Here is a 20,275-nt window from a genome sequence, read left to right as displayed (position 1 = left end):
GCACCCCCACAGTCTACCCCCACATCTTCCCCCATCACGAGGAAGCCTCACATTTTGAGGTGGCACATAATGGGAAGTGACCCTTGAAAGAGAGGGGCTAAAAGGCCAGCTATTCCTGAATTCATGAGCTGTGTAACCGCCTGCAGCGTTTACACCACCACTGCTCGGTCAGAGGCTCTTGCGGTCCCTGTACCACAGCCTCCTCTCCCCTGTGGGGCTGGTCGTGGAGGTCAAGGCAACCCCGGCCGGCCCCCTTGTCTGGGAAGGAAGCTGCATGTGGCCCTCCAGCCTCCTCACGGTTTCCGGGAGGCCCAACTCTGCCAAACCAAGACTGAAAAAAATCAATTAGGAGTTCATAAATTACCACCCTGAAGCACTTTGAAACCATTTGAAGAGTTAATCAAACAAGTTAATGACATCAACCCCATCTTAGAAGGAATATTAAATTACCTCTTTAAATGAAGCCTTCTCTGTTTTTTTTAATAAAAGGATTTTACATTAATTCACATAATTGCCTCCTATTAACATATTTGCCAGAATCCAAAAGGAAAAGAAAAATCTGTTAAACTTGGGTTGTGTCTGATATATGAGGAATTAAATTATAGGCAACAAAAAATTCCTAGGGTTTTCACGTCCAGGTTTTAATATTTTAAAAATCCCACAACTTTTATTTCCTAGTTGGGATCATTTTCGCAGATTTAAGATGCATAAAGACAAGCATGACTTGCGGTAAATTAAAAACATGTATATTCATATACATATACTGCTGCCAAATTCTGCCCTTCCACGTACCCTGGTGGTAGGTATTACTCTCCTAATAGAGTAATTTTCCCAACCACAATAACATTTTTACTCTACCCCTTCTTTCAAGGCATATTCCAAGCCCAACTTGGGTGGTGTCATGACTAACTTTCCCCAAGAGCCCAACGCATTTAGGAAGGTAAATATGTTATGTCCATAAATACAGGATACCTTCAAAGGAAGAGGATTCATTTTTAGAAGATTAAATTATAAACTGTTCTACTAGACCAGAAACTTGTAGAAGGCAGAGACCTCTCTGGCCCAGCCCAGGCCTGGCACTTAACAGAGGAATATGGTGGATTGTGGGGGTGAGCAGGGCCAGGCCTAACTTCTGAGGTGAAGTCAAAAAGCAGCCCTGATGCTGGCCGAATCAGCCTAACCAAGACCAGGCTCAGCAGAGTCAGAGAGTCCCAAGGGACGGGGATGGATGCTGCCCTCTCCACCTGAGGTCTGTCTCCAGTCCAAGGGAAGCTTGGGAAGCAAGCTTCCTTCAGAGGTAGAGTTACCCCCAAAGAGTCAACACCCCACACTTGCACTGGCCTCTTCTAAGTCCCTGCACCTATTGGGTTTTCTTTTTCTTAAAGAAACTGTATACACTTCAGAACCCACAAAACTTGACTCACTTCTGGTTTTCCGGGAAGCACTGAAGGACCAGAATGACTCGGTGACGTGACCTAGGCCTGGCTCTGCCACCAGAGGGCTCACGAAGGCTACAGCCCTGCCACTGGGAAATTCACATAGCCTGGAAGGTGCTCGGTGCTGTGTGTCATGGCAGGAACTCCTGGTCAGGCCTTGTCCTGAGGCCACCTGTCTGTACCTTCAGTCCACAGGTTTAGAAAGTGCATGTACAACACCCAGAACAGTTCTCAAACAGAACCTTCACAGGCTTTCCCCCGCGCCATACACTCTCAAGTATTCTATGTTCATCACAAGAGACCTTAGAAAAGATGGCTCCTTAGAAAAAAGAATAAGCTCATATAATTTCATCATTCAAAATAAGCATATGCTTAGTGTTAATGTTTTGGTGAAATGTATTTTTGTACAAGAACAGAATCAGACTATACATGCTGCTTCACACACTTTGGTCTCTTCTCTCCACCAACACAAGCCTCTTCCCCTTTGATTTCTCAAAACCACAGCAAACACAGCAGTCTGTACCATCTAACAGGTTCACTGAAGTTTCAGGGTGACAACGAGAGGGCTGACAGAGCCAGTGGTTGTTTAGTCGCTGAGTCATGTCCAACTCTTTTGCGATCCCATAGACTGTAGCCTGCCAGGTTCCTCTGCCCCTGGCATCTCCCAGGCAAGAATACTGGAGTGAGGTGCCATTTCCTTCTCCAGGGGGTCTTCCTGACCCATGGATGAAACCCACGTCTCCAGCATTGGAGGAGGACTCTTTAGCACTGAGCCACTGGGAAGACTGATATAGTCAGTTGCTATTCAGTCACTCAGCCATGTCCGACTCTGCAACCACAGAGTTTAGCATGGGGATCCCTGTTCTGAGGAATCCTGTGGCTGTGTGCCCTGGATGCTCCTCACCTGGCTCCCAAGCCCTGCCTCCCACAGCCTACAGCAGTCCCCTCACACCCGCTCTGGGGATGTTCTAGAGGCTCAGAACTCCCCTTGCTTTCTTGTACAGAATAATTTAGCTTTTTGTTCACTCCATCACTTTCTGAAATATGCTTTAGGACTCACCTTTTCCCCATCAAAAGGATCCTTCAATGGTGTTTTTTGGTTAATCGGGAGGCCTATTCTGTGGCTCTCACTCCTGGACATGGCTACCTGGCCAATCTCTGCAGGCTCAAGGGGGTCCACTTAGATACTCAAGTTTCCTGCTGAAATGAATGATGCTCCTTCCATCCTCCACCTTAGAAAGCAAAAGAATCCAGGTTAAGTGTTTGTTTTTGAAGCATCTTCACCCTCTTGTTACAGTTCCATTTTATCAAAGAAGGCAAAGCTCAGGAAGGATGAGACATGTAGATTCGAGTCCTCAGTGACTGCTGAGGCTGTGAGAGTACAGGAGGGCCACCAGCCAGTGAATGTGGGGAGAGAGGGACAGAGAGGTAGAGGAGCCCCAGGAAACAGCCAGGCCCTGGAGGCAAGTCAGATGAAGTGGAAATCATAAATCAAAAGTCACAAGTAGCTTCCAGCCCAGACTGTTCTATTTGGCCAGCACAGTGAAAAAATACAGATGTGGTTATTTCTTATAAAATATGATTATTTATAAAGAATCCCAAAATAGAAGACACACAAAAATATCTTTCTGAGTCCTGCTACTTGTTTACAGTATTTGGTGATTTTTTCCCTAGTTAAAAAAAAAAAAAAAAAAATATATATATATATATATATATATATATATAAAATATAAAGTTTTTTTAATTGAAGTATACTTGATTTACAATATTGTTAGTTTTAGGTGTACAGTACCGTGATTCAGTTATATAAAAGAATATACATATATACATTTTTTTTCAGATTCTTTCCCTTATAGATTATTATAAGACATAGAGCATAGTTTCCTGTGCTATATGGTAGGTCCCTGGTTATCTACTTTGTATAGAGTCATGTGCTTATGTTAATCCTAAATTCCATAAAAATTTTTTTTTACATAAAGTCAAATCATGGTGTCAAAATTATATTTCTAAATTCAGCTTTAGCCCTTCTTCACTGGCAAGGGAAACCTTTAATCAAACACAAGCTGTACCACTGAAAAATCTGACATGGAGTCAGGATTAACGAGGGATCCCAATTTTGATTATTCCTGGAAATAGTTTCTCAAAGCAAGGCTACTGTTTCACAGAGGGAAGCGGCGCTTGGGCCTCATAGGTCAAGTACCACTCAGTCTCTGCGTTCTCTGTTATCACAGTGTCTTTGAATGTTTTAAGATCACAGTGTCTTAAGAATGTTTTAAGATCAGGTATCTTAGTTGGGTTCCCTCCAAGGCCGACCCTAAAACCAGGGTTTGAGAACAAGTTGTTGTGAGGTGCTTCAATAAACAGGATCAGTGCAAAGACCAGAAAATACCCTCAATCAGGGAAATAAAGGGGCTTGAGGGACGAAGTCTTTTGTGTATAACGGAGCTGTCCACTGCAGTGATCCAAACTGAGGAATGGAACAGGACAAGACCAGTCTCTAGTGCAGCTGCCTACTGACTTAAATTTTTTACATCAGCTGATTTTGCACAAAACTCTGGCTTTCTGACTTTTCATAAAAATGACAATATGGGCTTGCATTCCCACATGGAATGGCAAGCTGCTGCCCCCTTCAGTGGGGCCGTTTGCTCGTACTGTGCCACAGTCTGCACCACTCCCTGATGCCTCCTCAGTTCAGTCCAGTTCAGTCGCTCAGTCGTGTCCGACTCTTTGCGACCCCATGAATCGCAGCACGCCAGTCCTCCCTGTCCATCACCATCTCCCGGAGTTCACTCAGACTCACGTCCATCGAGTCAGTGATGCCATCCAGCCATCTCATCCTCTGCCGTCCCCTTCTCCTCCTGCCCCCAATCCTTCCCAGCATCAGAGTCTTTTCCAGTGCTCCTACCTGAGGCCAATAGTTGGACTTTTGCTTGTTTTATTCTTTAACACCCAATGCACTTAACTCCTCTGTTATCTGCCTGGCCCCTCCAGGAAGGAGCCTGAGTCTATCATCCTTTGAGAAGAGGCAAGCTGATGCTGCAAATAAAGGCCAAGTAGCCATCAAGTTGACATTTGATTTCCTGGGACCAAACCTTTCAATATGAAGCTGTAACAGGAACCTGGAGGCCTCTCTTGACAACCTGCCCAGCTCTCATTATGACATTTAGCCTGTGATTGATATTGTATGTGTCATTGAGACCTTGGCAGTTAATCTTTAGGTCAAATCTATGGAAACCAAACAGAGCAGGTTTGTCTTTCCCTTCCACTTTGGCTGTGATCTGGGAAACAGACGCTCCTGGCCTCTATGAGATCCAGAGATTTGGGAGCCATGCAGAGAGATGCACACAAGCCGCCTTCAGGATTTGGAAAGATTACAGGTCTGTGGTTTCTGGACGGCTCTGTGCTTTGTTCTCTCCCCCCCATTCAATCTACATGCTGGAGGATAATAGATCCCAGAGCTCCCTCTGCGTGCCAAGCTGCTCTGGGTAGACCACACCACTTCCGCTTCTGTCTGGAAATCCAGCCGAGGCTTTCAGCACAGGGATGGGGATGGCTCCCTCCACAGTATAATGAAGGAGGACAAGCCTCAGCAAGGGTGAGGTCAGCTTCAGTGATCAAAGGAGGCAGGCAGAGGGTTCAGAATGCAGTTACTTCAGCATCTCCCTAAAATCCCATCTTCTGAAGCCTACTTTGGTAGCAGTCAGGGTTCAAAATGGCTCAAACCTTCACATTTCAGTTCCCAGCTGTGACTCACTGTTAAACAGGAAGAGCTGGTGCCATGGACAAGCTGAGCTCCAGACCTCTCAAAATTAAAGCACCTCAGGCCTGCAGCAGGCAGAGTATGCTTACACTCTCAGGAGACTGGGTGCCTGTGCTGGTTCCTCCACAGACGTTTCCATCCATTCCTTGAAATAACGCCTTCCTGGTGACTGCAAATGCCAGCAGCCATGCCCCAGAGCAGAGATCGGGTCTGAGCAACTCCCTGCTGCAGGGGACTGTCCATCCTGTGTTCTGCTCCTCACTCACCTTCCGTCCTCCTCCAAATTAGCCCAAGGCTCCTTCCTGCCCCATCAACTCCACTAAGCCCCTAGCACAAGCCCCCAGTCTTATTCACTGCCCTCGGTCATCCATTCACTCCTTCCATTCACTCCCTAGGCCATTCCCTCATTCAATAAATACTTTCTGATCCCCTCTTACACGTCAGACACTGAGGCTGCAAACAACACAAAGGAGCATCTTCAGGGAACCTCGGCAAAAGGCTATCTAGCCCCTCTCTTGTCCCAGTCCCACATCCTTATTCGGGGCTAAAGACTTGGGTCTGCACTTCAATGAGAACAAGGAAAAGCATACTGAGCACCCTTCCTACCCTTCTATTGACTCAACAGCTCCTTGACTCTTGAACCACATACTTGGGCAATTATTATCAAACTTTAGTTAGCATGAGACTCACTTGGGAGTTTGTTAAAATACAGACTCCTAGACACCACCCTGGTTCAGGGTACAACTCATGAATCTGCAAGAGCCAGATGATTCTGTGGGAGGTAGCCTTTAGATCACACTTCCACAGACTCCAAAGAGAGGCCTCTGCAGCCCACTGCCCCCACCCCTCCACTCAGGGTCCTGCAGGAAAAAGTCACAGATCCTGACCTCCCATGATCACCAAAGACTGCTAGCCAGTGATCCTTTAATTCATCTACTGTCAACTTGGCTGAATCAAACTTCCCAGAGCAGTAGTTTCAGCCCCTTTCTTCTAAAAAAAAAAAAAATTAATGTAAACTTTCATGCATACAGAGAGTAACAGTGACTACCTGCAGCCCTCATCCTTGGCAAATCCTTCCTCATCACACCTCTATCCATTCCCCTCACCCCATACACAATATATTACATTTTCCAGTGGTATTATTTTTGAAGCAAATCCCAGACATTATATCATTTCATCCGTGAACATTTCACTACATATTTCCAGAAGATCAGACCCCGAGGTATAATTTAACTGTCCTCTGAATCTCCTGCAAAGCAGTTGCTAGATCTAGCCTCTGAGGACTCTGATCAAAGATCCAGCTCTTCCTTTGGTGAAACGCCTTCTGTGGTGGTGGCGGTGTGTTTCTCCATCAGAAGGCCCGTAGCGTCTGATTGTCACTTCTTAGGTCACAGCTGTCAGTGCTCAGCTCCTGCATCCATTAGCTCCTCAGGTGATGTAAAATGGTGCTTTCTTCCTTCTCTATTCAAGTTCTTCTATAAAAGAAAATTCCCCTCATCTACCCAGTAGTAGCGTTTGTATCAGAAAGGAACAACAAATGCTAGATTCTGTTTATTGACCTGTCTTCACAATGAGCTGGTTCCCTAGCATCTTCTAACAGTGAATGATTATTTTACGTATCATCACGACTTAAGTGCTTGACATGTTTCTATCAGCTGCAGTTGTTTTTGTTATTCATGTTCAAACTGTCCCATTTTTGATAAGTGGGAGCCTCTCCGAGATGTGCTCTGGGTCCTTTCAATAGGATGCTACTGGTCTTTGACGTTCCCAGGGATTTTTTACATTTTTAAGTCCCTGGGGCCTGCCCCTCCTCATGCTGTATCCTCCACTCTGACCCCTGCCCTCTCGGCAATTAAAAAAATATATATTTATTCCTTCATTTATTTATTTTTGGCAGCGCTGGGTCCTCATTGCTACGTGTGAACTTTAACTAGTTGTGGTGAGTGGGGGCTATTCTTCGTGGCAGTGCATGGGTTTCTCATTGTGGTGGCTTCTCTTGTTGCAGACCATGGGCTCTAGGGTACTCAGGCTTCAGTAGTTGGGGCTCGTGGGCTCAGTACAGGTTCAGTAGTTGTGGTGTACGGGCTCAGTTGCTCGCTGCATGTGGGATCTTCTGAGACCAGGGATCAAACCTGTGTCCCCTGTATTGGCAGGTGGATTCTTAACTGCTAGACCACCGGGTGAGCCCATGGCAATTATTTTTTTCTCAGAAGACTAAGATCACCTATTACAAACATCCTCAATTTACAGTGTTCCTCATCTCCAAAATGAAGATAATCACAGCACCTATTAATTCGGGTTGTTAAGATTAAATGAGTTAATAATTGTAAAGCACTTGGAATAGTGCCTGGCACACATTAAGTGCTACATAAGGATCTGTTAAATATATGAATAGCATTCCCTCCCCATTTCTCGTCCATGAGTTTCTCAGTGACTCCACCCCTTCTTCTTTCCCTACAGTTTCCCAGCACTGTGAGTACAACCTCCCTTCCCAGGCTGCCTGAGTGTATTGGTCACCCAGCCCACAGAACACACGGTGCCCAATTCCACGGAGATTCACTTCCTTGGGGACAATGGAAACTGTTCACACACATTCTATTCACAGAGGCTGACAAGCTCTACAAACATCCTGATCTGCAGACACAGCTTTCTAGCTTGGAATGTCTCTTCTGGATGACCACTAAATTAACACAACTGCCAGCCTCCTAGTTTGAGAGTGGCCAATGTTGTGTTCAACCTTCTAACAAGTTGACAAACCCTCACACAGCCAAGTTTCCTCCCACCCCAAGGCTTCTGAAACCCTGGAAATGCCTGGCTGCCCAGACCTCACAGGTTCTGGATCCCCAGATGTGCCCTTTCCACTGGACGACAGCTCTCTGCAGACACTGAATACCATGGGTCTGGAAGGCCAGGGACCTTCTGGGCCTTCTTGTTCATGCTCAAAATGGCCTCAGCCTGCAGACTCAAGTCACATAAAGGAAAGAGTAGGCACCAACAAAGGGGAAAAATCTAAAAGAAAGATGGCAAAGAACAGGCTGCCTGCAGGGATTTCTTAGACCCAAAGTCTGTCCTGGGTCTGTACCATATGCCCATGTCAGAGGGCATGTAGCATGCTTGCTCTGCAGGGGACTGGAATGTCAGGGAAGTGTTAACTGCCATCATGACCTTCCTTGTTGACCTCCATAACCTAGGAAAAGGAAGGAGGATCAGAGCAAGCGGGGAGATTCCTGCCACATCTTCAGATTAGCTTTTACCCAACTCTGTCCCTGCTAACCCCAACCCTGATCCTCTCTCATGACCAGCTGCAGAAAGGAAAGAAAATCCCTTGGCTCCAAAATGACATCCGGAGAATCGAAGACAGGCCTCAAGAACGTCTACCCATCTGCCAAGAAGCTGCTGCCGAAGGTGGAGGAGGGGGAGGCTGAGGATTACTGTACTCCTGGAGCCTTCGAGCTGGAGCGTCTCTTCTGGAAAGGCAGTCCCCAGTACACCCACGTCAACGAGGTCTGGCCCAAGCTCTACATCGGCGATGAGTAAGTGCCCAGATTCAGCCTCACGTTTGGTAGCCAGCCCTTCCCAGGTCACAGCCCTTGCTACCTTCCCACCAAGAGCTCTTGCTTTCCAGGTTGGTTCTGAGAGAACTCTTTATCAGTTAGGGCTAGGTTTATTTTCCTATTACAGAAAACTCAGAAAAGGGGCTTAAGTAAGATAGCGGTTGGTGTGTCTCACATAAAAGATGTGGAGAGGAAGGAGAGCTGGCATGGCAACTCCAGGGCCATCAGCAGCTCAGGCTCCCACGCCTGGGCCCCACCATCCCCCAGGTGTGGCTTCCTTCTTCAAGGTTGCTTCATGACCTGACATTGCTAGTAGGGCTCCTGTCACCAACTGTAGGATCCAGACCATGCGAAGGTAGAGGAAAAGGACATCTTCCCGAAGGGAAGTCCACCAAAGACTTCCCCTGCTCCTCGCTGCAAGAGAGGCTAAGAAATGTAGTCTTTTTTTAGCTGGGGATAAGACAAGCAAGAATAAAGTCAGTTCTCAGGTGGGTGGCATAAGAGCACATCACCCTCTGTATCAGGAAGTGTGATAGACCTAGCAAAGTTGAGGTTACTTCCCTTGCTTTAGATTTTTATAGCCACCATGCCCCACTCTTCAAAAAAATGGGAAGTGCCTACTGTAAATAATAATAGTGATAACAGTAATGTTGGTGGTGGTGGTGGTCATTAAAAGTCATGTCTGACTTTTTGCGACCCCATGCCAGGCTCCTCTGTTGATGGGATTTCCTAGGCAAGAATACTGCCGGAGTGGGTTGCCATTTCCTTCTCCAGGGGATATTCCCAACCCAGGGATCAAATCTGTGTCTCCTGCACTGGCAGGAAGATTCTTTACCACTGAGCCAGAAGGAAAATAAAAATAGTAAGACCTATCATTTACTGACTGTTCTGCGCCAGGCACTGGGCTACGCATCTTGCATGAGTGATCTGACTTTATTTTCACTACAGCCCAGTGAGAGGTCATCTCATTACTCCCATTTTAAAGATAAGGAAACCGAGGCACAGAGCAGCTAAATAATGGGCCCAAGGTCCACAGCTTGTTAAGTGGCTGAGAGCTGGATTCAAAAGCAGTCTTGCCTAACTCATAAGCTTTCATCCGGATTAGCGCTCCTGCTCCTCCCTCCACCCCCCAGGATTCCAGTTTACAACTCACCTCTCCAAGGAGTCAGATGGCATAGGACCCATTCATGTGTGATTTTCAATAACTGCTGCTTAAAAATGTCTAGTCATGGGATATCCAGAGGCAGCATCCCTCTTTTTTTCTTACTAATTTTAAATGGAAAAAGTTACAAAAAAATTTTATGCCCTTTTACACTAAATTAAACTAAACAGAGAGTTTTAAACACAAATTGCATAATCTCCCTTTGTCCTCTCTTAATTCTGCCCTGAGTAACCAGTATTAAGCTCACTTTATGTATATCATGGCAAACATAAGGAAACATACGCAAACACTTAAAGGATTTTTATTTCTTTTAAATAATTTTAGCAGGAAAAAAGGAATTAAATGATTCTGTACTTTCAGTGTTCCTTAGTATAGGTGTGCCATAATTTATCACATCATCTCTCAGTTGTGAACATTAGGGGAACCTGGGCTGTCCTAAATAGGGTCTCCATTGTTTACTTTTTAGAAAATAATAGCATTATTGAGATATAACTTACAGTCCGTAAAACTCGCCCTCTTAAAGTATACAGTTCAGTGGTTTTATTATTTCACAGAGCTGTGCAACCACTATCTAATTTCAAAGCATTTTCCTCACCTCAAAAGGAAACCCCAAACCCATTAAGTAATCACACTCCATTCCCCATATCCCCCCAGCCTGAGAAACCCCCAGCCTGCTCTCCCTTTCTATGAGTCTACCTAACCGGGAACTTCACGTGAACGGCCTTTCACGACTGGCTTCTTACGCTTAGCGTCCTGTTGTCAAGGTTCATCCAAGTTGAAGCATGTATTAGTATTTTTTTTTTTCCTGCCAAATAATCTCTGTACTACTTTTGCAACTTTTTTTCACTGCATGGCTTGTGGGATCTTAGTTCCCCAATCAGGGACTGAATCTGAGGCCTTAGCAGTTAAGAATGGAATCCTAACCACTGGACCACCAGGGAAGTCCCTATTTCTGCAACTTTTATGGGAGTCTAGAATTAGTTCAAAATAAAAAATGTATGCACACACTGTGACTCCAAATATCACTTTAAGAAATGAAACATACAGAAATAAGAGTACCAATACATAAGGATATATGGACAACAATGTTTAATACTGAAGTAGCAATAAAAGGTGTGTGTGGGGGATCTGAATATCTTCTAATATTATTAAATAAGTATAGTAAATATACTGTTTTCCTATTTTAAAGGTAATATAAACTCACTGTATAAAGTTATAGACATCTTTATTTCCCTAGGTATAATATGTTGACAAGTGAACTTTCTTCATAAGGGTGTATGGATTGAGATAATATATGGACATGAGTCTGAGCAAACTCTGGGAGACAGTGAAGGACAGGCAACCCTGGTGTGCTGCAGGGCGCAGAGTCAGACACGACTGAGTGACTGAGCAACAGCAACAACGTCAAATACTAGTGTGCTGTCAAGTACAGAGTAAGCGCTAAAAAAGACTAGCTTTAATAATAAGACAGTGATTAATGTTAAAGAAAACTTTTGAATCTCCCAAAACAATCACTGAAGTCCACCACGCCAAAGCCATTCCTGTTAATACTGGAGTAATTTCCTCTTAGACTTTCTATATGCTATTTTTGGTTTAAAATAGTTGCAATCATATGGATTATTCATCTTATCTTTGTCTTTATTCCACACAGCATCATTCAAAAGCTTTCCCCTTATTATATACTTCTCATATACTTAATTATAATAACTATAATTATATATATCAGATGGACATAATTATCATTTATTTAACCACTTTTCCTACTGTTAGATATAGCAGTCATTTTCATGTTCTTGCTTTTATAAATAATGCTGCAGTGGACATCTTTAAGTATAAATATATTTTTAATATTTAAGATTATTTCCTTAGATTTGATCCTAAAACATGGCATAAATGGGGGAAGGACCAGATTGATCCCCAAGAAGCACCTCACTCTTTTGCCCTCCTCTCACCTCAAGAACAGAATGGCTGGGCATTTGCACAATGTTTGGGTCAAATACTGACTCCTATGTGGCCTCAGGCATGTCACTCACACTTTCTGAGCTTCGATTTCTTTACCTATAAGATGTGGGTTTGATGGTTTAATACATTGGATGCTGAGCGCAGTTTCCAGCACTGAGTGTGAACTATTAGAGTTCAGGCAGGTTTTGGAAACTCACCTCACAGTGTGAGAGAAGGTAAAAAACAGTCATCACACTTTGCCACTAAGGGTCCCTGTGTGTCAAGGGCAGCCCTGGGATAGAAAACACCCCCAGTCACATTTCTCCCATGAGATGCTATCATAAACCCAAGGCCAGGTTGGAAGGAAGGTCCCTCCTAATGGGCCTCCTCCAGACAGCTCCCTCCACAGACACCGGCCCGGCCTTCCAGGGACCCAGGTGGCCAAAGGCCGGGGTGGGGTGGGGGGGCAGTGCCACATCAAAGCCCTACAAGCCTGTGGGTTCTAGAATTTCTAAAGCTTTTCTCATGCCTAGCTTATCCCAAGGGGATCATCAAATGGGATGCCTGGTGACTCCAAGCTCCCACTGCTTACCAGCCTGGGGAGGGCAGAGATGCACCCCCCCACCCCGCCCAATACCACCACAGCCTGGCAAGAAGAGGTCACAGATGGGAGAGTGATGTGGTTGATGTGAAGTGCGCTGGCTCAGCGCTGGGGGTCAGTAGGCCCCCCTAGGCAGCCACCTTTTGGATGTCCTCATGGGGAAGTTTTCCTCCCTCAAGGGCTCAAGGCATAGCCACCCTCTCCCATGCCTTGGTAGGGGGTCTGAATCCCCAAGTAGGAACTGGAGGAACAGTGTGGAGTACAGCAAAAGCTGTCCAGTCCAGCGGGGATTGAGGCAGAGAGTTCAAGCCCCAGTGTGGGTGGCCACTCTGTGTGGCCTTTGGCAAAACAACTTATTGTTCTGGGACTCAGTTTCTTTATTTGTAAAATAAAGGGATAATTTCAAAGGTCCCTTCCAGCTCTGAAGTAAAATTCTTTAAGAAATGTCTTATTAAATAAATTAGGCTTTATTAGGCTCAAGCACATACTTGTTTTATTACTTTTAAGTCATTCAAATTAGATTCAAATTAGGTTAACCAAGTGTTGCCCTCCAGAGAACCAGGGACTGGCATCAATGATGAGATAAGAATAATTCATCACCTCTTATCAATCAGCAGTCCCTAAATGGGTGCTTCACAAGTGCTTCAGGACGCTTGAAAGCACTAAATTTCTGTAATTTAAATATTCTCACTTTAATCTCATTCACATCTTTCATTTGCTTAGCAAAATCTTTTTTTCTTTTTTCTCCCTGACAGTCAGCAGGAGGGCAAGTATCCTGGCTACAGTCAAAGTGACTGCAAATTCCCAGGCAGGACAGGCTCCCCACAGCAAGGCATCATTGAGAAATCTCTCCTCCCTCTCACAACAGAGGCAGTCCTGTGAGCCAGTGCCAGGGCTCTGTGAAGTTGCTCTGCTGCTTGAATGGCGAGGACTCTATTTTTATTAAAATTACAGTCGCCTCCAAGGTCTGCCTTTTAGGGCCATCGACAGCCAGCAGCTTCTCCCCATCAAGCCTGACTCTTCAAATGCCTGCACCTGCCCCACTCAGCCTGCGCTCGCTTGCCAAGGGGTCACTCTTTCTCCTCCTTTTTGCTCCCAAGGAGACCATCAGCCTTTGAAGCCAGAGGCATCTCGAAGGTTGGTTGGTCAAAGATGCTGGAGAGGGCTGTTAAGTCGCTAAGTTGTATCCGACTCTTTGTGACCCCATGAACTACCGCACACCAGGCTCCCCTGTCCTACACTATCTCCTGGAGTTTGCTCAAACTCACATCCATTGAGTCAATGATGCCATCCAACCATCTCAACCTCTGTCACCCCCTTCTCCTCTTGCCCTCAATCTTTCCCAGCATCAGGGTCTGAGGTGAAAGCAAAGCAGTGGCTGAGACAGTCCTCAGATGGAGACAGGACCTCTCACTGGTCCCGGACAGCTGCAACCTTTCCCCTCAAAAAGAAAGAAGCAATTCAGCCTTGAGGCACCAAGTAGAGCTAAAATTTGACTGTCTTTTTTTAGGGTGGGCCACGGCTTGACTAGGATGCAGTGAAAGCACAGCCAAGGTTGACAATTTAACATGCTGAATGTCACCTGCAAGAGCCAGAAAATCTGGACTCCGAGCCTCCAAGTACCAAAGGCGACTAAGCACAGCTGGGCACCAGCCATGGGCAAGGTGCTAGGGGAGAGGTGCCACAGGTCCTGCCCCCACTGGGCCTTCTCACACTGGGTGGCAGTATTTTAGCGAAGGCCCCCGGCAATGCCAACCATTTCCTTTCACGGTTAGCCGAATGACTTGTCTAATCATTAATACAACGGGATGTCTTGAAACCAGGCCTTCTACACATTGTCTTTTCCCACTTAGCCTCAATCCTTGGAGGCCTAGAGCCTAGTGGGGTGGGGAAGATGATGGAGAGATTCCTAAGGAGTTAAAAACACGGAGACCACCTTAGGTTTTTGCGACAGTCAATCTCTCCTGAGAACTAAGGATAGAATGTCAATAAAAATCCTGGCATATATTTAAACACTAAGTGAATATATGACACATTCATTACTGAAAATTTACACAACACAGACAAAAGGAAGAACAGTAAAATTCCCTATAACCCCATTACCCAGAGCTAACCACCAATAAATTTCGTTGTACATCTTCCTGTTGCTTGCCACCTCCTCCTTGTTCAGAATTTATCTTTTAACCTTTCAAAGAAACTTGAATATCATCAACATCACTCAACTCTTCAAGAACCTTGCAAGGAAAGTACTGCCAATGTAATTGGTCCTCTTTAACAAATAAAGAAATCTGAGGGTCCCAAAGGTTCGTTGTTCTGGTTCATGCCGCAGTTTAAGCTTACAAACTACACCTGCGTGCCCTGTGCTTTCCGCAGGGTCTCGTAGCCCAACAGCTTCATCATCGGCAAGTAACAGAACACCCAGAAGACAGACCGCTAGTGAGTTCTGCCTTCATATCAGATGAATTGAAGGAGACCAAAAACTAGAATTGTGCCTGTTTTAAAATTCACCTGCGAGGAGTAGGCGTGGCCAAGACTCCAGAGAAGAAGGTCACCATCAGGGTCATGCTCTCAAAATGACGTGCCACCACAACTAGCAGTGTCACACTCACCAGTGTGTCTGTGCTGTGCTTAGTGGCTCAGTCGTGTCTGACTCTCTGCGACCCCATGGACTGTAGCCCGCCGGGCTCCTCTGTCCATGGAGATTCTCCAGGCAAGAATACTGGAGGGGGCTGCCGTGACCTCCTCCAGGGGATTTTCCCAACCCAGGGATCGAACCCAGGTCTCCCACATTGCAGGCAGATTCTTTACCAACTGAGCCACCAGGGAAGCCAGTGTGTGTCACAGGCATCAAAAAATGGCAGGATGTGGGCCATGGTGAACAGGCACCCACAGGTAGGTGTGGGGAGTCGGCAGGTCCTCACAGGTGAGGGTGTGGAGAACCTCCCCATCAGCAGTGGACGCTCATCAACGCCCGGGGCAGAATCCTGGCAACACGGGAGCAGCTGGTGGGTGGCTGGGGCAGACGTGTACATGCATGTGATGTCCCTCCTCCCTTCTGAGAACACACACCTGTGGGAAATGGGCTTCTGGGCGGGTGCTGAGGTATGCAGGACGGGAATCATAGGGCCTGGGGGTCTGAAAAGGCTGGATGCCAGGAGCTCTGTCCAAGGAGACTGTTCCTGTCACCCCTCAAGGTGGAAGGGGTGCTGGGTAAAGCAAGTTTCCTGGAGAAACTGCGAGGGGCTGGAAGGAGAAAGGGAGGGAAGGTCTCTGAGGAAACTGGACCTCAGGAGAAGAGAGTCCCTTCCTTAAGCCTCCAAACCAGATTCAGAATCCACATTTGAGGCCAGAGGTTCACAAGGCAGGGAGAAGTGCCAAAGAGAACTGGGTCAAAAACAGGGATATAACAATGTTCTTCAAAAGTGAAACTGTACAGGGGACCTCCCTGGTGACCCAGTGCTTAAAACACTGCCCTTCCAATGAAGGGGGTGCTGGTTTGCTTCCTGATAGGGGAACGAAGATCCCACACTGCATAGCTAAAAAAATTTAAAAAATAAATAAATAAAACTGTACAAGTCCAACAAATGTAAGAGAACGTGTCCAATGGCATCACTAAAATAAACAAAAACAAGACACCTTTTCTTGTCTATGAAATTAGCAATGAGCAAAAATCAGAATGTAAATTTGAACATGCTTTCTAGAAGATAATTTAGTAGCAAGTATCAGTTGTGTTCAAAACACTCATGCCCAGTGACCCAGCAACTCCACTTCAAAAAAACTGTCTCCCAAGGACACAGAGATGTGTTCAAAGATACAGCAAGTTGTTTGTTTATAGTTACTTATTATAATAACCACTACTCTCTCTCCAGGATAGAGACAGAGAGACAGACCAGAGAGAGAGAACACAAACCTCCAAAGCTAAGGACTTGAGGGAAAACTGAGGTTCATCTATGGGAGGGAATAGTGTGCAGCTACTGCAGGCTGTATGCTGACATAATATGATGTCTACAGTCTATCACCATGCAAAGTTTTTAAACTGTATGTGTGGTATTACCATTATCATAATATTACCATATTACCCCCAACCATTAAATAGAATATACAAATATATTCATGGAAAAACAACTGGAAGACCTTATTTCAAAAGGCAAATAGTCCTTATCTCTAAGGAGTAGAAATACATGTGTTTTTGTGTTGGGGGGAGCATATTTGTCTTCCATGTTCTACAGAGAACATGTGCTAGTTTTGCAGTTAGCTGACACTTTTAAAATGAACAGATTACCAACATCTAGGACTTTTCTTAAACAACCAGCAACTAAGGCTGCTGCATCACCTAGATTCTAGGAGTAATTTCTTAACCCTGGTGGTTTTTTTTTTTTTTTTGAGCTTTTCTCCTTCAACGGAGGCACATTTCTTAGTCTTTCCCACATATCTGAGTAGATGGCCCTGAAAGTTAAGAAAATAAAACAACACAGTGGCAAGCGGCACCCTCCAATCATCCCAGCGACAGATGGGCTGGGTGTCTGGGCCAACTGGGGACCTGCCTCCAAACAGTTGCTGTCTACTAAGAGTCACTTTATGTATCTGCAAATCCCCTTGCTGCCGTTGAGCCCTCACCTAGACTCTGAGTAAGTCAAGCTGGGGGAAGTCTTCAGAGGACACCACCCCCCATTCTGGGCCCAGAGAGCCACAGAGCCCAAAGACCTGCAACATGCCTCAGGATACCCACCAGGTCTAATGCTCCCCATGAACCCCCTTCTCTCTTTCAGACACAGTCAAAAACCAGCTCTGGGAGGGAGGGGTGAATGTGGATGTGTCACGAAATAAGTCTTGTTGCATATCTACCTTGATCCTTGACCCCCAAAGGAGCAAAGTGCAAATTGCTATTTATTCAAACTGCCATTTGATTATGTTGAAACCCAGCTGCAGAACCCAGAGAGACCAGTCTTTATGGTGGGTAGGAACTTCCTGTCAAGGACAGTTAATTTTAATTTTTCCACTGAGCTCAACCTCAAAGTGAGGTTGATTGCTACTCGGCAAGATGGACTGCATTAGTGGAGGCTTTAATTGAGCACAGATCTACATCCCAAAAGCATAATGTTTGTTGTATACATACTTTGGGGCGAGGAGAAAAATGAAAAACAGACTTTTCTGAGGAAAAATTGAAAGCATAATGTGTTTCATAGTCAGCATGGCAGCCCCAAAAGCCAGCTGGGGGGCTCAGTGGAACCCCACACCTCCCTATGCCTCTGTCCCCATGGGCTGTTTGCACGTTTCTAAAAGCTCACTGTGGCTCCTCTCAAGACCAACAAAAAGCCCCAGGAAACCAGTGATAGATGCGGGGCCCTTGGCATGTGTTTCTGCTGCATGGAGGTGCAGGGTGTTGGTCCATGCTGGCATTCAATATGCTCACTTCTGTCCAGATCCTCTTACCAATGGCCTTGAGATGAGCCCTCAGCTGGAGCACACTGCCACTTTTTGGTCTCTTATTGTTACGGTTCCAGACCTTGTCACCTCTTCCCTAAGCTGCAGAACTGGACTTTGCACTGTTGAGGGAGATGTCATCTCAAATCTCAGATGGGACCCACCCGCCTCAAACAGAAAAACCTCTTTCAAACGCAAAAAGCTCTTCTTAACCCCCAAAGGCACATTCTGACTTGTAAGCACTCCATGGTCAGATCCCACACTCCCTCTCCAGACCTTTCTCTCCTCTCCTCTCACATCTTATGCTCTGCCCAAACCAGTCCCTTCCTTCCTGCCCCTATTTCCAATCCATCAACAAGTCTGCTGTGACTCAGTCCAACCACCTTCCTCCCTTGACCACATGACTGTGACACCTCCAAAAGAGATCCCCACTTCTATTTTTTGCTTCCTTTCAATCCATCTCCATGCATCAGCCACACCGATCTTTAAAAAGTAAACAACACTCACCCCTTCCTTAAACGCCTCTGTAGCATGTGGCATCCTACCATACCGAGCATAAAATCCAGACTCTCCCCATGACCTCCAGGGTCCACCGTGACCCAGCCCCCGCTTTCGGTTTCCTCTTGTGCCACTACCACCCTCGCGATTACAGCCACGCAAGTCTCCCTTCTGTTCTTGGCACTTGCTGTTGCCTCTGCCTGAAGAAAACACGTTCCTTCCCCCTCTTCCCTTGCCCAGGCCCCTATCACCTGGTTGTCTTAGTTTCAATGCCATCTCCCGGCAGGGACCTTCCCTGACCATCTTACCTAAAGCAGGACCACAGTGATTCTGCACAGCTTACTGCTATCTGAAATGGACCATTCATTTATTTGCTTTCCAGAGGGACCTTGACTACCTGCTCATTGCTGCAGCATCAGTACCCAGGACAGTGCTTGGCACACAGGAGATTCATTTCCTGAACGGCTTTAATTATCTCCAGCCTCCATCCCTTAGGTTGTACTATTTCTTTGGCTTGGCATGTCCTTGCCTCCCTCTTCTCCTCCATCACCAAGTGTTGGTTGATACCTACAGTAAGGCAGGCTCAAAACCCTCTTTCCAATAAAGTGTTTCCTAGCCCTTCAAGGAATGATAACTCCTGCTTCCTCTGTCCATGTTCCAAGGCCACCTACTTTAACAAGACTTTACTCTTTGTTCCTGAAAAATCTTGCCTAGAAAGATAAGGCTATAAACGAGAAAATAATCTCACTGTTGGCTTCAGGAACTTCCTAAAATCAGTTCCAACAGGCTGCTTAAACAACTCTCTCAGAACAGTGCTTCGCCCGATGAGGCAATGATTTACTTATCAAAGCAAAGAGTTCGTATAGTGTTCACCAATCTCCTGAACATCATGATCAAGAATTTTGCCATATCCTCACACTCGATGACCCATTCTCAACCATTCATTTGACCCTCACCCTTCAAACCCCAGAAATATCCAAGGGATCAGAGGAGGGGCTGCTTTAAGGGGTCTCCTGAGACTCTGTGGAGGTGGCCCTCTCCCTCGCACTTCTTCAGCTTGGCCTAATGAACTGGTTATCTGATGGCCTCAGAGGAGACCTGGCAGCTGACGGTCCACTCCTGCCACCCCTGGAGTGTCCAGCACCAAGTTCTTCCGTATTTGGTGAATGAAAGAGTGAATGGACAAATGAATAGGTTGCCCACTCTCCAACTTCTCTAAACTGCTGAACCAGAAATATAAAAAAGGCAAAGCGGCCAGGGGGTCAGCAAGAGCAGGGCTTACACAAGGGAAGTCCTTCATTTCAGTGGCCAGGCCTATTTAGAAGCTACAATTGATGGCAAAAACCCGCGGACTGAGCTCGAGTTTTCCCCAGATTTTGGCCAGGGCTCTGCCTACAAGCCTCTCTCTCGCGCACCTAGGACAACCGCGCTGGACCGCTATGGGCTGCAGAAGGCAGGCTTCACCCACGTGCTGAACGCTGCCCACGGCCGCTGGAACGTGGACACGGGGCCCGACTACTACCGCGACATGGCCATCGAGTACCATGGCGTCGAGGCTGATGACCTGCCCAGCTTTGACCTCAGCGTTTTCTTCTACCCAGCTGCCGCTTTCATTGACGCTGCCCTCCGCTATGATCACAGTAAGAGACCTTTGTCCGCCTGAGGTCCCACCCCCGCCCGCGGCCACCTCGAGGCCCCGCCCCCAGTCCACGGCCCCGCCCCTCACCCTGGTGGGAAGAGGCATAAGAACGCTTAAAGTAAGCTCCCTTCTCAAATTCTGCCCTGCCAGGGTAGCTGGAAATGTCGGATTCCCTGGAGTCTCTAAGCCTCACTGAACGGTGCTGTTGTTGCTGGGGTTCGGCCTCGGTTGCCACTAATGGGAAGTCGGGAGGGCTCAGA

At 46.3% G+C, this 20,275-nt stretch overlaps 2 protein-coding genes across 4 annotated transcripts in view; one reads left to right on the top strand and one right to left on the bottom strand.

The window, feature by feature from the left end:
- Positions 1 to 20,275, top strand: part of DUSP29 (dual specificity phosphatase 29) — a 32,030-nt gene that overhangs the window by 2,370 nt on the left and 9,385 nt on the right. The window contains exons 1-3 of one of the 3 annotated variants that reach the window (XM_070782007.1): positions 4,794 to 4,813; positions 8,499 to 8,729; positions 19,796 to 20,016. In XM_070782007.1, coding sequence (XP_070638108.1) covers positions 8,533 to 8,729; positions 19,796 to 20,016 — 418 coding nt within the window. In that variant the 5' untranslated portion in view covers positions 4,794 to 4,813; positions 8,499 to 8,532. Of the gene's footprint in view, positions 1 to 4,793; positions 4,814 to 7,093; positions 7,136 to 8,498; positions 8,730 to 19,795; positions 20,017 to 20,275 lie in introns of those variants that run through there. The other 2 variants (XM_070782005.1, XM_019953809.2) reach the window with 2 other exon arrangements.
- SAMD8 (sterile alpha motif domain containing 8) overlaps positions 1 to 20,275 on the bottom strand; it is a 122,498-nt gene that overhangs the window by 93,296 nt on the left and 8,927 nt on the right. The window contains exon 2 of the mRNA XM_070782003.1: positions 2,497 to 2,668. Within this exon, the coding sequence (XP_070638104.1) occupies positions 2,497 to 2,577 (81 nt within the window). The 5' untranslated portion in view covers positions 2,578 to 2,668. The remainder of the gene's footprint in view (positions 1 to 2,496; positions 2,669 to 20,275) is intronic.

The sequence above is a fragment of the Bos indicus genome, chromosome 28 (assembly GCF_029378745.1).
Source record: "Bos indicus isolate NIAB-ARS_2022 breed Sahiwal x Tharparkar chromosome 28, NIAB-ARS_B.indTharparkar_mat_pri_1.0, whole genome shotgun sequence".
Taxonomy (NCBI): domain Eukaryota; kingdom Metazoa; phylum Chordata; class Mammalia; order Artiodactyla; family Bovidae; genus Bos; species Bos indicus.
This window is presented reverse-complemented; position numbering and strand designations above follow the sequence as displayed.